This window comes from Rutidosis leptorrhynchoides, chromosome 7 (genome assembly GCF_046630445.1).
Source record: "Rutidosis leptorrhynchoides isolate AG116_Rl617_1_P2 chromosome 7, CSIRO_AGI_Rlap_v1, whole genome shotgun sequence".
Lineage (NCBI taxonomy): Eukaryota > Viridiplantae > Streptophyta > Magnoliopsida > Asterales > Asteraceae > Rutidosis > Rutidosis leptorrhynchoides.
In genome coordinates, this window is record NC_092339.1 from 21,383,489 (window position 1) to 21,398,447 (window position 14,959).

A 14,959-nucleotide genomic window follows, 5' to 3' on the forward strand; every position below is an offset into this window, starting at 1 on the left:
ATTTTATTTTTCAGGATCCGAAATCTATCAGGAAATGCTTGTAAAAGCACTTGCTCATTATTACGGGGCCAAATTGCTTATATTTGATAGCATTTCATTTCTGGGTGTAAGTTTAATCGGTCCGCATACAATCAACATATTATTATACTCTGAAGATGATAATTCATTTGTGCAATTCTTACAGGGTTTATCTTTAAAAGCCGAGTTATTGAAAGAAGTAAACACTACCACAAATACTCCTAGTGAAAATGAAAATGTTTCATCTTCGTTTCCCGTTGATTTAAAACAGAAAATGGAGGTCGATTTTGTGCCCCTTGTTGCCGGAACATCCAAAAGCCCTGCATTTAAATTGGGTATTGTGAATTTAGCTGCTTAATGTTTGTTTAATATAATGTATTCGTCTTGTATTAACTAATCAAACCGAAATTATGTAGGTGATAGAGTAAAGTTTATAGGTTCTGCTTCTGGAGGAGGCATACACCCTTCTTCAAGGTATAATTGTTATGATTTTTTTTATTTCATTTTTTTTAAGTTTATCAGTGCACAAATATATTCAGTGTTGTAAACGGCGGCCGTCTCAGCCGACTAGTCTGTTTGGTGAGTAGCTCGTTCGTTTTGCCCAAAAACGTCTAATTAGTTGGTCAACACTAAAAAGTCAGGTCAAAGTCAATCAAAGTCGGTCTGAGTGTGTTTGAATCGGGTCTGAGTCGGTGAAAGTCAAGGTTGGTCAAAGTTAGGTCCAAAGGTTAGTACTTTTATACTCAAATTTTGTACCCTATTCATATGTTTGAAATATTTACTCTTGAAATATTTACGCTTGATATATTTTTGTATAAAATAAAATACATGTTATATTATATATATGAATTACTAAAAGTCAACACTGATCAGTGTCCGATTCGACCGACTAGTCGTTTCAAAGTCCCTACTGGCTCGTCTTCGTCTTGCAACTTTTCCAACCTTTAATGTAGTTGAACCTTTATTGTTTTTGTTGAGTGTTAAACATGGTCTTTTAATTATGTTGTTATATTATTATTTATTTATTTTTTTAACGGCGATCGACATCGAATGCTCTCATTTGTCCCCACACATTGTTATGGTCTTCTTCACCTTAGGGGCCCTCTTTCTGGAGCTCGTGGGACGGTTTTGTTACCTTTTGAAGACAATCCTCTCTCAAAAATCGGTATAAAATTTGATAAACGTGTTCTTGATGGTGTTGATTTTGGTGGAATTTGTGATCCGGGTTATGGATATTTCTGCGCTGGTAATTTGTCATATTCTCTTAAAATTGAATCAGTTTTTTATTTTTAAATGTTTTTTTTTTTTTTTTTGTCTCTGTGGTTCGTTACTCCCATTGATAAAGCTTGCAGTTAATGTTGTTATTGTACTCTCTATCTTTTACCAGCTAATGATATTCGTTTGGATTCAACGGGTGTAGAAGATTTGGATAAACTACTCATCAGCACCTTGTTTGAGGTAATTTATATTTATTTCCCAATAAAATTTTATAGTAATTCTTTTAGGGCACGTCATTTGACTGTACCCTGTTTAACTGCCAGGTTGTATCTAGTGAGAGCAGGAATCATCCGTTTATTTTGTATATGAAAGATGCTGAAAAGTTCATTGTTGGGAGCTCAGAATTATATGCAACTTTTAAGGTCTGGATCGAAAAGCTCCCGGACAATGTTGTTGTAATTGGTTCACAAACTCTTACCGATAGTCGCAAAGAAAAGGTAATATCTCGAAAGAGCTCGTGTCCATATATTTATGTATGTACATACTGATGCACTATTTATCTTTTGGGGTACCTAAGTACTGCTATCTTAAATTTTATACCATGCATGCTTATGACTGTATAAGACTAGTTCCTGATTGTGCAAAATACTTCGTGTGCAGTTAAATTTGGGAGATGTATGAAATTATAACTCACAACTACAAAGTTATTTTTGTAGCTTGATTGATGCAATGTGATTTTTAGGTTCCTGTACTACAGCTATAATGTGTATAAAAATAAAAATATATATAATTGCTGCTAATTGCATTTCATTTGGTTTTTTCAGTCGCTTCCTGGTGGACTACTTTTCACGAAATTTGGCAGTACTAAAACTGCTCTACTCGATTTGGGTTTCCCGTCGTCAGTAAGTATTTGTAATTATTGTATGTGTTTATTTATTCATGCATTACTTCTTATTAATAAATTAAAACTACCACTATTCGTGATGAATGTCAGTTTCGATGTTCAGCATTTATTATTTATATTTGCGTTTTGTCTCATTTCAGGATGGTTTTGGGAGAGTACATGAAAGGGGGAAAGAGGTCCCTAAGGCAACTAAGCTTTTAACAAGACTTTTTCCTAATAAAGTCGTCATTCACATCCCCCAGGTTTTTTGTACCCTAATTTTCGATTGGTTTTTTTGTTGAACATCTTTGTTGTTGTATGCATTTTTTGGTCTATGTACTAATTCCAACCCATTTATACAAGTAAATTAGTCGAAAATCAAAATTTCCCCGCCTATAATCTTATGTGTCATGACTATTTCTGTGTATAATACTTATGTGAGCTTCGACAGGATGAGAAACTTCTTGCTAGCTGGAAGCAACAATTAGACCGAGATGCAGAAACTTTAAAGATGAAGGCAAACATTAATAGTATACGTAATGTGAGTAATTAATTAATTGACTTTTTCTTGCTAATATCATGTATTTATGTCTTATATATGTCTATTACATGATATTATATCATTAACTCTGTTAGCAGGTTAAGGAAAATAATAGGTTTCTTTTCACCAACTTATCACATTATTTAAATTACATGTTTCTAAAATTGTATCTTTTTTTCAGAAATTATTGTAGACTTAATGCTAAATGCCGGAAATTTTCTTTGCTAAAAATGATAAGATGGATCTATAACTTTCATAATAATGTGTATGGGAACCAATAGATTTTTTAACTTGTAAATACTTTCTAACACAAGGAAATGTTCCATTTTGTGGGACCTATCAAAATACCTTAATAGGCAATTTATGCAAATTAATGGTACTTAATCGGACTGGATTAGAAACTTAATCACTTGACAATTACGATAACAGGTACTTAATCGAACTGGGTTAGAATGTGACGAGTTGGAAACTTTGTATATCAAAGATCAGTTGCTTACACACGAAAGTATGTTCAAACTTATCTTTCCTTTTACTACAAGATATACTTTACAAAAGATTTATTGCATATAAGTGATATTACGTTTGATAGAGAAATTGTTATGTTAGATAGTTAAATCTTTTGTTGTTGTATTAAAGGTGCTGAAAAAGTTGTTGGCTGGGCCTTAAGCCACCATCTAATGCAACATGCTCAATTTGATCCAGATGTGAAACTTGTACTTTCAAATGAGAGGTATCTTAACGTCTCACATATTTTAGCATTTTGCTTTCAATATTTTTTTTACTATTATTTTACTCATAACTGTTGATTTGTGACATGGCCACCTGGCAGTATTCAGTACGGTATTGAAATTCTTCAAGGAAACCAGAATGAATCCAAGAGCTCAAAGAAGTCTCTCAAGGTAACTTAATCCCTTTTATATGTTGTAAATTGTTAATGTTAAAATCGTTTTATCATACCAACTTTTACCGACTATTTATAAATACATGTATGTATATGTATATAGGATGTTGTGACCGAAAATGATTTTGAGAAAAGGCTATTAGCTGATGTGATACCTCCTAATGACATTGGAGTAACGTTTGATGATATTGGTGCACTGGAAAAGGTCAAGGATACATTGAAGGAGTTGGTGATGCTCCCTTTACAAAGACCCGAGCTTTTCTGCAAGGGCCAATTAACCAAGGTTTTAATTTTTTTAATTTTTTTTTTGTTAAGACATAAATTTAGATTATTGTTTATATATTGGCTTTTTTTAAAAATACAGCCATGCAAGGGGATTCTTTTGTTTGGTCCACCTGGAACTGGAAAGACTATGTTGGCTAAGGCTGTAGCTACCGAAGCTGGTGCTAATTTCATTAATATATCTATGTCAAGTATCTCATCAAAGGTAATTAATTTATTACGATTTTCGGCCAGCTCGTTCAGTTTATTCCGTCGAAAGAACTTTTTTGCTCACTTTTGTATCCTCGTGTCTCTTATTCAGTGGTTCGGTGAGGGTGAAAAGTACGTAAAGGCCGTGTTTACACTCGCTAGCAAAATTTCTCCAAGTGTTGTCTTTGTGGATGAAGTGAGTATAATTATGAAATATATCATCTTTCTTAATTTTAATTGATTTTTTTTTCCGCCGGTGGTCCCTCGTTTATAAATCAAATTGCATGTCGCGCTGCGGTGGTCCCTTAATTTTACAAATGTTGCGTTGGTGGGCCCTCCGTCAGATTTTCGTTAAAAATGTCCGTTAAGTACCATCGGGTGATGTCGTTTAAGATGAATTGAACGCCATAAAACGACATCACGTGATGGCACTTAACGGACATTTTGAACGGAAAATAGATGGAGGGACCACCAAGGAAACATTTGTAAAATTAAGGGACCACTGCTGCTAAAAGATAATGACAGAGACGGGGCTTGCAATTTGATGTATCAACGAGGGACCACCAGCGCAAAAAAGTAATTTTAATTAGAGGGGTTGCAATTCAAACTGTATTTAGTAGTTTTTTTCTTTTGTTTTGTTTTTAAATTTTATTATAGGTGGATAGTATGCTGGGGCGAAGAGAGAATCCAGGAGAACATGAAGCGATGCGTAAGATGAAAAATGAATTCATGATGAATTGGGACGGTTTGCGGACGAAAGATACGGAAAGAGTTCTTGTGCTTGCTGCTACAAACAGACCTTTTGATCTTGATGAGGCTGTGATTAGACGGCTTCCTCGTAGGTAAACTAGCCTAACATATAAAAGACTCTTTGTTTTTAAATCTTGATTAAAACACGAATCCATTTTAATAATGTATTCATTTTGTTTCTTAGGTTGATGGTGAATTTACCAGATGCTCCCAACAGAGCAAAGATCCTAAAAGTTATACTCGCGAAAGAGGATTTATCTCCAGATATGGATTTGGATGCCGTTGCCAACATGACCGACGGGTATTCCGGAAGTGACCTTAAGGTTCTCTCTCTCTCTCTCTCTCTCTCTCTCTCTCTCTCTCTCTCTCTCTCTCTCTCTCACACACACACACACACCTCTCTTGATATTCGTGAATAGTGGGAAATGATAGTAAAAATTAATGTGATTATCCTATATTGCAGAATCTATGTGTCACCGCTGCACACCGACCAATTAGGGAGATCATTGAGAGAGAAAAAAAGGTAGTTTTTTTTTCTTTTTCTTTTCCTTTTTATAATGTAATACATCTGTAAGCAACTGGCAAAAGAGAATATGTACTTCTTTAGAACGGAGGGATAATGATTAAGGTAGAACATGTTGTTTAAGTTGTAGAGGCTGTAAGATGGACAATGGTGGATGAAGGGCAAAACGGGCGACCAAAACGGTCAAAGTGGGCTGGTTGTTCCACTAATTCCTTTTTGTTCATTTATTTAAATGGTTAAAGTGTTAATGATGATTACAAAAAAGATATTACTACAATAAAAGTCTAAATATTTGTGAATATAACAGTTGAGGGGAGTGTATACATTTGGAAGTGCACTTTGGGCTTACTTTCAAGTTTCAACCCATTTGGCCATTTTCATTTTTGCTATATATTATTTTATATGACCCATTTGAGATTAAATCATACCAGAGTTGACCCATAATTTGTGTGTGAAAATTTGGATGTATTTGTTATTTCAAAATTAATATTTTGGTTTGATGGCAGGAGAGTGCTGCGGCTACAGCACAAGGCAAACCTGCTCCAGCTCTAAGTGAAAGTTGTGATATTCGGCCTTTAAACTTGGAGGACTTTAAATTTGCTCATGAACAGGTAATTAGCAAAGTATTATATGATATTTTTGTCATATAGACGTTCTGACACATGTAAATACAACTACCATTTTTATGTAGGTTTGTGCGAGCGTATCCTCGGAGTCTGCAAACATGAACGAGCTTGTGCAATGGAATGAGCTCTACGGAGAAGGAGGATCTAGAAGAAAGAAGACTCTCAGTTACTTTATGTGACACACGGCTTCAGAACGGGAAGAAAATGATGGCTCTAAAATCGAAATCGATGCAAAGCCATTTGTACAATCAATTATAGGTTCTTTTTTTTTTTTTTTTTTTTTTAACATGTGTTTTATTTAACTTAAATTTATCTTTTCTGTAAACTGTATTTTAAATCTTAAGTAGTAAGTTGTGAGATGGCTGGCATAAAAGCAGGTAGGCCTTCCCAAGTGTTTGATTAGGGCTGCTTCAGCTTTGGTTTTGTTTACCCCCATCTCTTGTGATTACTTTGAGGAGCCTTTTCTTTTTTTTGGTTAATTAATTGGTCGGATATTGGGATAGAAATAATAATACATCAAGACATCAAGATTTTGTATATTTGCTACATTGACTTGTTTTCGTGTTCCTTTTTTGCATAGATACTATCTTGGATTGTGATTCCATTTAACATTTTTATAACGACAGTTAAATTGTTGTTAACATGCATAAATGTATTGTATATATTAGTTAATAATGATAATGATTTTTTGACGACTGGTTATTCATATGTACAATATATTTATGTTTTCATTCAATAAAAAAGATGTAATTGACATCCATGTAACATACATTCTAGGTGTCCGTTATGTGTAATTTAGAACTCTTTAATTTGATGCTTAGCGTAATTGTAAATTGTAATTCGATGCTTATTGTAATCTATAATCTATATCTATAATTCTATAATAATAATAATAATAATAATAATAATAATAATAATAATAATAATAATAATAATAATAATAATAATAATAATAATAATAATAATAATAATAATAATAATAATAATAATAATAATAATAATAATAATAATAATAATAATAATAATAATAATAATAATAATAATAATAATAATAATAATAATAATAATAATAATAATAATAATAATAATAATAATAATAATAATAATAATAATAATAATAATAATAATAATAATAATAATAATAATAATAATAATAATAATAATAATAATAATAATAATAATAATAATAATAATAATAATAATAATAATAATAATAATAATAATAATAATAATAATAATAATAATAATAATAATAATAATAATAATAATAATAATAATAATAATAATAATAATAATAATAATAATAATAATAATAATAATAATAATAATAATAATAATAATAATAATAATAATAATAATAATAATAATAATAATAATAATAATAATAATAATAATAATAATAATAATAATAATAATAATAATAATAATAATAATAATAATAATAATAATAATAATAATAATAATAATAAAGTCAAATTTTGCTAATCAAACTTAAAAAAATTTAAATGGAGTAAAAAGAACCATTGGATTAAAAATTAACTTTCAATAACAACCATTAGATTGTTTGATCACTCAACATTTATCTCTCTCCTCTATTTCAATTGTTTAATGTCAAAAATAACCCTAAAAAACCCCTCCCAAAACTAAAAAGCACGAGTTGAGATAACATGGGTCTGCCTTATCAAACATTTTTTTTAGGGTTTCATACATTTTGTTCCTTTCCACACAAAAAGGAGATTCTGTTAACATGAATAGTTGATGATTGATAGACTGATTGATGATTCGTACATTACAATAGGTAGTTTAAATAGCCCAAGATACTAACAAAATACCTAATGGACTTTCATAATAAAAGGCCCTTATAGAACATGGGCTAAATGCATAAATACATAATATAGATAAATATATCTCCTAATAGCCCCCCACAGTTGGAGCGGGAGCATTACGAACGCTCAAACTGGTCCTGAACTCATCAAAAAGGACAGTAGGAAGGCCTTTGGTGAAGATGTCGGCATACTGATATCGCGATGGAACGTGAAGAACGCGCACATGTCCTTGCGTCACAAGATCTCGCACGAAATGAATATCAATCTCTATGTGTTTCGTGCGTTGGTGCTGAACCGGGTTACCTGACATGTATACTGCACTCACATTATCACAATACACAATAGTGGCGGAAAACAAAGGACAATGAAGCTCGCGAAGTAGATTGCGAAGCCAACATGTTTCGGCAAAAGCATTAGCAACCCCGCGGTACTCTGCTTCGGCACTGGAGCGAGATGGCGTCAACTGTCGTTTTGATGACCACGACAGAAGGTTATCACCCAAAAAGACACAATATCCCGAGGTCGAGCGGCGAGTACTGGGGCACCCAGCCCAGTCAGCATCTGAGTAGGCTGTCAGAGATGATGTAGATGATGCAAAAAGCTGTAGGCCGAGATCAAGTGTACCCTGAATATACCGAAGAATTCGCTTAAGTGCAGAAAAATGTTGCTCTCGTGGGTCGTGCATAAATAAACATATCTGCTGTACTGCGTAAGCAATGTCTGGTCTCGTGAAGGTGAGGTACTGAAGAGCCCCGGCGAGGCTGCGATACAATGTCGGATTAGAAACGGGGGGACCTGATGAAATGTCCCGTTCTTATTGATTAAAAACGTTCCATATTAATTGATTTCGTTGCGAGGTTTTGACCTCTATATGAGACGTTTTTCAAAGACTGCATTCATTTTAAAACAAACCATAACCTTTATTTCATCAATAAAGGTTTAAAAAAAAACTTTACGTAGATTATCAAATAATGATAATCTAAAATATCCTGTTTACACACGACCATTACATAATGGTTTACAATACAAATATGTTACAACAAAATAAGTTTCTTGAATGCAGTTTTTACACAATATCATACAAGCATGGACTCCAAATCTTGTCCTTATTTAAGTATGCGACAGCGGAAGCTCTTAATAATCACCTGAGAATAAACATGCTTAAAACGTCAACAAAAATGTTGGTGAGTTATAGGTTTAACCTATATATATCAAATCGTAACAATAGACCACAAGATTTCATATTTCAATACACATCCCATACATAGAGATAAAAATTATTCATATGGTGAACACCTGGTAACCGACATTAACAAGATGCATATATAAGAATATCCCCATCATTCCGGGACACCCTTCGGATATGATATAAATTTTGAAGTACTAAAGCATCCGGTACTTTGGATGGGGTTTGTTAGGCCCAATAGATCTATCTTTAGGATTCGCGTCAATTAGGGTGTCTGTTCCCTAATTCTTAGATTACCAGACTTAATAAAAAGGGGCATATTCGATTTCGATAATTCAACCATAGAATGTAGTTTCACGTACTTGTGTCTATTTTGTAAATCATTTATAAAACCTGCATGTATTCTCATCCCAAAAATATTAGATTTTAAAAGTGGGACTATAACTCACTTTCACAGATTTTTACTTCGTCGAGAAGTAAGACTTGGCCACTGGTTGATTCACGAACCTATAACAATATATACATATATATCAAAGTATGTTCAAAATATATTTACAACACTTTTAATATATTTTGATGTTTTAAGTTTATTAAGTCAGCTGTCCTCGTTAGTAACCTACAACTAGTTGTCCACAGTTAGATATACAGAAATAAATCGATAAATATTATCTTGAATCAATCCACGACCCAGTGTATACGTATCTCAGTATTGATCACAACTCAAACTATACATATTTTGGAATCAACCTCAACCCTGTATAGCTAACTCCAACATTCACATATAGAGTGTCTATGGTTGTTCCGAAATATATATAGATGTGTCGACATGATAGGTCGAAACATTGTATACGTGTCTATGGTATCTCAAGATTACATAATATACAATACAAGTTGATTAAGTCATGGTTGGAATATATTTGTTACCAATTTTCACGTAGCTAAAATGAGAAAAATTATCCAATCTTGTTTTACCCATAACTTCTTCATTTTAAATCCGTTTTGAGTGAATCAAATTGCTATGGTTTCATATTGAACTCTATTTTATGAATCTAAACAGAAAAAGTATAGGTTTATAGTCGGAAAAATAAGTTACAAGTCGTTTTTGTAAAGGTAGTCATTTCAGTCGAAAGAACGACGTCTAGATGACCATTTTAGAAAACATACTTCCACTTTGAGTTTAACCATAATTTTTGGATATAGTTTCATGTTCATAATAAAAATCATTTTCTCAGAATAACAACTTTTAAATCAAAGTTTATCATAGTTTTTAATTAACTAACCCAAAACAGCCCGCAGTGTTACTACGACGGCGTAAATCCGGTTTTACGGTGTTTTTCGTGTTTCCAGGTTTTAAATCATTTAGTTAGCATATCATATAGATATAGAACATGTGTTTAGTTGATTTTAAAAGTCAAGTTAGAAGGATTAACTTTTGTTTGCGAACAAGTTTAGAATTAACTAAACTATGTTCTAGTGATTACAAGTTTAAACCTTCGAATAAGATAGCTTTATATGTATGAATCGAATGATGTTATGAACATCATTACTACCTTAAGTTCCTTGGATAAACCTACTGGAAAAGAGAAAAATGGATCTAGCTTCAACGGATCCTTGGATGGCTCGAAGTTCTTGAAGCAGAATCATGACACGAAAACAAGTTCAAGTAAGATCATCACTTGAAATAAGATTGTTATAGTTATAGAAATTGAACCAAAGTTTGAATATGATTATTACCTTGAATTAGAATGATAACCTACTGTAAGAAACAAAGATTTCTTGAGGTTGGATGATCACCTTACAAGATTGGAAGTGAGCTAGCAAACTTGAAAGTATTCTTGATTTTATGTAACTAGAACTTGTAGAATATATGAAGAACACTTAGAACTTGAAGATAGAACTTGAGAGAGATCAATTACATGAAGAAAATTGAAGAATGAAAGTGTTTGTAGGTGTTTTTGGTCGTTGGTGTATGGATTAGATATAAAGGATATGTAATTTTGTTTTCATGTAAATAAGTCATGAATGATTACTCATATTTTTGTAATTTTATGAGATATTTCATGCTAGTTGCCAAATGATGGTTCCCACATGTGTTAGGTGACTCACATGGGCTTCTAAGAGCTGATCATTGGAGTGTATATACCAATAGTACATACATCTAAAAGCTGTGTATTGTACGAGTACGAATACGGGTGCATACGAGTAGAATTGTTGATGAAACTGAACGAGGATGTAATTGTAAGCATTTTTGTTAAGTAGAAGTATTTTGATAAGTGTATTGAAGTCTTTCAAAAGTGTATAAATACATATTAAAACACTACATGTATATACATTTTAACTGAGTCGTTAAGTCATCGTTAGTCGTTACATGTAAGTGTTGTTTTGAAACTTTTAGGTTAACGATCTTGTTAAATGTTGTTAACCCAATGTTTATAATATAAAATGAGCTTTTAAATTATTATATTATCATGATATTATCATGTATGAATATCTCTTAATATGATATATATACATTAAATGTCTTTACAACGATAATCGTTACATATATGTCTCGTTTAAAAATCATTAAGTTAGTAGTCTTGTTTTTACATATGTAGTTCATTGTTAATATACTTAATGATATGTTTACTTATCATAGTATCATGTTAACTATATATATATCCATATATATGTCATCATATAGTTTTTACAAGTTTTAACGTTCGTGAATCACCGGTCAACTTGGGTGGTCAATTGTCTATATGAAACATATTTCAATTAATCAAGTCTTAACAAGTTTGATTGCTTAACATGTTGGAAACATTTAATCATGTAAATATCAATCTCAATTAATATATATAAACATGGAAAAGTTCGGGTCACTACACCTGACGTATTAAGCTTGGAGCTGGTTTCGACTGGCGTTCTGCTCGGGTGACACCCCATCATATATGCACGCTCTAGAAGCTCAGTAGCGTACTTCTTCTGAGATAGGAACATCCCCGAAGAGGTACGTGTAAATAAAATACCCATGAAATAGTTCAGCGGGCCAAGGTCGGTCATGGAGAACTCCTGGTGTAAAGAGGCAATAACCCGCTGAAGAAACTTTGTCGATGAAGCAGTCAAAATAATATCATCCACATATAATAAGAGATATGCAGTATCAGTACCATGTCGATAAATAAATAAGGAAGTATCACATCGACTTTTTTGAAAACCGACACTATGAGCATAGCTTGCGAATCGCTGGTACCATGCGCGTGGAGCCTGCTTCAATCCGTATAGGGATTTCTGCAGGAGACACACATGATCTGGTCGTGAAGGGTCACAAAAACCTGGAGGCTGATGCATATAAACAGTCTCGGAAAGATGACCGTGAAGGAAAGCATTCTTGACATCTAGCTGATGAACGGGCCAGTGTCGAGAAATAGCAAGGCTGAGAACAGTCCGAATGGTGGCCGGTTTAACAACCGGGCTAAACGTCTCATCACAATCAATACCAACATGCTGGCTGCGACTATTAGCAGCTAGTCGAGCTTTGTACCTGCTCAAAGTCCCATCTGCATTAAACTTGTGCTTAAACAACCAGATGGAGTGAACTATGTTTGTGTCCGAAGGGCGGGGCACAAGAGTCCAAGTACCATTTTTAATTAAAGCATTATATTCTTCGGTCATAGCCTGTTGCCAGTTTTAGGGTCTTTAAACGCGTGAGAGTAAGAGGTAGGAATGGGAGATGTGGTGGACACATGAAGATTTAGACGTTGTATGGGTTTAGTGGTGCCAAGGCGGTGACGGGTGACCATAGGATGAGTGGAGGAAGTGTTAGTAGTGGTTGGATTTGGTGGATTTGATGGGATATGAGGTGGTTGCGGTGGTGGTGAGGGTGGAGGTGCAGGAGGTGTGGTATTTTCGGGTGAGGGTGGTGTTGTGTGATCGGAGGTAGGTGGTGATGATGATGGAGTGTTATTTTCAGTGAAGTTACGAGAGAACAAGTTAGGTGGTGGATCTAGGAAGTTGTAGGAAGTGGTAGTGATGGTAGGAGTAGGCGTGGATAGGGAGGAACTGTATGGAAATGAATTTTCATGAAAGGTAACATGGAGGGATAAGATGATTTTGTTGGTGGAGAGATCAAGGCATCGATAGCCTCGATGATTGGATGGGTATCCAAGGAAGATGCATGGAGTATTTCTTCTTTATCTGATCTTCACGCTCCCAGGTGAACTCGGGTCCTCTACGAGCATTCCATCGAACCTTAACAATTGGTATCTTGTTTTGCTTAAGTCTTTTAACCTCACGATCCATTATTTCGACGGGTTCTTCGATGAATTGAAGTTTTTCGCTGATTTGGATTTCATCTAACGGAATAGTGAGATCTTCTTTAGCAAAACATTTCTTCAAATTCGAGACGTGGAAAGTGTTATGTACAGCCGCGAGTTGTTGAGGTAACTCAAGTCGGTAAGCTACTGGTCCGACACGATCAATAATCTTGAATGGTCCAATATACCTTGGATTTAATTTCCCTCGTTTACCAAATCGAACAACGCCTTTCCAAGGTGCAACTTTAAGCATGACCATCTCTCCAATTTCAAATTCTATATCTTTTCTTTTAATGTCAGCGTAGCTCTTTTGTCGACTTTGGGCGGTTTTCAATCGTTGTTGAATTTGGATGATCTTCTCGGTAGTTTCTTGTATAATCTCCGGACCCGTAATCTGTCTATCCCCCACTTCACTCCAACAAATCGGAGACCTGCACTTTCTACCATAAAGTGCTTCAAACGGCGCCATCTCAATGCTTGAATGGTAGCTGTTGTTGTAGGAAAATTCTGCTAACGGTAGATGTCGATCCCAACTGTTTCCGAAATCAATAACACATGCTCGTAGCATGTCTTCAAGCATTTGTATCGTCCTTTCGCTCTGCCCATCAGTTTGTGGATGATAGGCAGTACTCATGTCTAGACGAGTTCCTAATGCTTGCTGTAATGTCTGCCAGAATCTTGAAATAAATCTGCCATCCCTATCAGACATAATAGAGATTGGTATTCCATGTCTGGAGACGACTTCCTTCAAATACAGTCGTGCTAACTTCTCCATCTTGTCATCTTCTCTTATTGGTAGGAAGTGTGCGGATTTGGTGAGACGATCAACTATTACCCAAATAGTATCAAAACCACTTGCAGTCCTTGGCAATTTAGTGATGAAATCCATGGTAATGTTTTCCCATTTCCATTCCGGGATTTCGGGTTGTTGAAGTAGACCTGATGGTTTCTGATGCTCAGCTTTGACCTTAGAACACGTCAAACATTCTCCTACATATTTAGCAACATCGGTTTTCATACCCGTCCACCAAAAATGTTTCTTGAGATCCTTGTACATCTTCCCCGTTCCAGGATGTATTGAGTATCTGGTTTTATGAGCTTCTCTAAGTACCATTTCTCTCATATCTCCAAATTTTGGTACCCAAATCCTTTCAGCCCTATACCGGGTTCCGTCTTCCCGAATATTAAGATGCTTCTCCGATCCTTTGGGTATTTCATCCTTTAAATTTCCCTCTTTTAAAACTCCTTGTTGTGCCTCCTTTATTTGAGTAGTAATGTTATTATGAATCATTATATTCATAGATTTTACTCGAATGGGTTCTCTGTCCTTCCTGCTCAAGGCATCGGCTACCACATTTGCCTTCCCCGGGTGGTAACGAATCTCAAAGTCGTAATCATTCAATAATTCAATCCACCTACGCTGCCTCATATTCAGTCGTTTCTGATTAAATATGTGTTGAAGACTTTTGTGGTCGGTATATATAATACTTTTGACCCCATATAAGTAGTGCCTCCAAGTCTTTAATGCAAAAACAACCGCGCCTAATTCCAAATCATGCGTCGTATAATTTTGTTCGTGAATCTTCAATTGTCTAGACGCATAAGCAATCACCTTCGTTCGTTGCATTAATACACAACCGAGACCTTGCTTTGATGCATCACAATAAATCACAAAATCATCATTCCCTTCAGGCAATGACAATATAGGTGCCGTAGTTAGC

The 14,959-nt window shown here is 34.3% G+C and overlaps 1 protein-coding gene across 1 annotated transcript; it reads left to right on the plus strand.

Annotated features, from left to right (window-relative positions):
* Positions 1-17: 17 nt before the first annotated feature.
* LOC139857575 (uncharacterized) lies at positions 18-6,618 on the plus strand. The gene is made up of 20 exons (XM_071846390.1): positions 18-106; positions 185-353; positions 435-492; positions 1,116-1,264; positions 1,406-1,476; positions 1,560-1,733; positions 2,061-2,138; positions 2,281-2,382; positions 2,571-2,660; positions 3,090-3,165; positions 3,297-3,390; positions 3,490-3,559; positions 3,665-3,844; positions 3,926-4,048; positions 4,145-4,228; positions 4,690-4,874; positions 4,967-5,105; positions 5,246-5,305; positions 5,812-5,916; positions 5,997-6,618. The coding sequence occupies exons 1-20, from the start codon at positions 35-37 to the stop codon at positions 6,108-6,110; spliced, it is 2,193 nt and encodes a 730-aa protein (XP_071702491.1). The 5' UTR covers positions 18-34; the 3' UTR covers positions 6,111-6,618.
* The last annotated feature ends 8,341 nt before the right edge of the window (positions 6,619-14,959 follow it).

Coding starts and splice junctions, on each gene's coding strand:
- LOC139857575 (XM_071846390.1), top strand. CDS start 35: ATGCTTGTAAAAGCACTTGCTCATTATTACGGGGCCAAATTGCTTATA. Junction 1,734..2,060: donor CCGATAGTCGCAAAGAAAAG/GTAATATCTCGA, acceptor TGGTTTTTTCAG/TCGCTTCCTGGTGGACTACT. Junction 5,306..5,811: donor TCATTGAGAGAGAAAAAAAG/GTAGTTTTTTTT, acceptor GTTTGATGGCAG/GAGAGTGCTGCGGCTACAGC.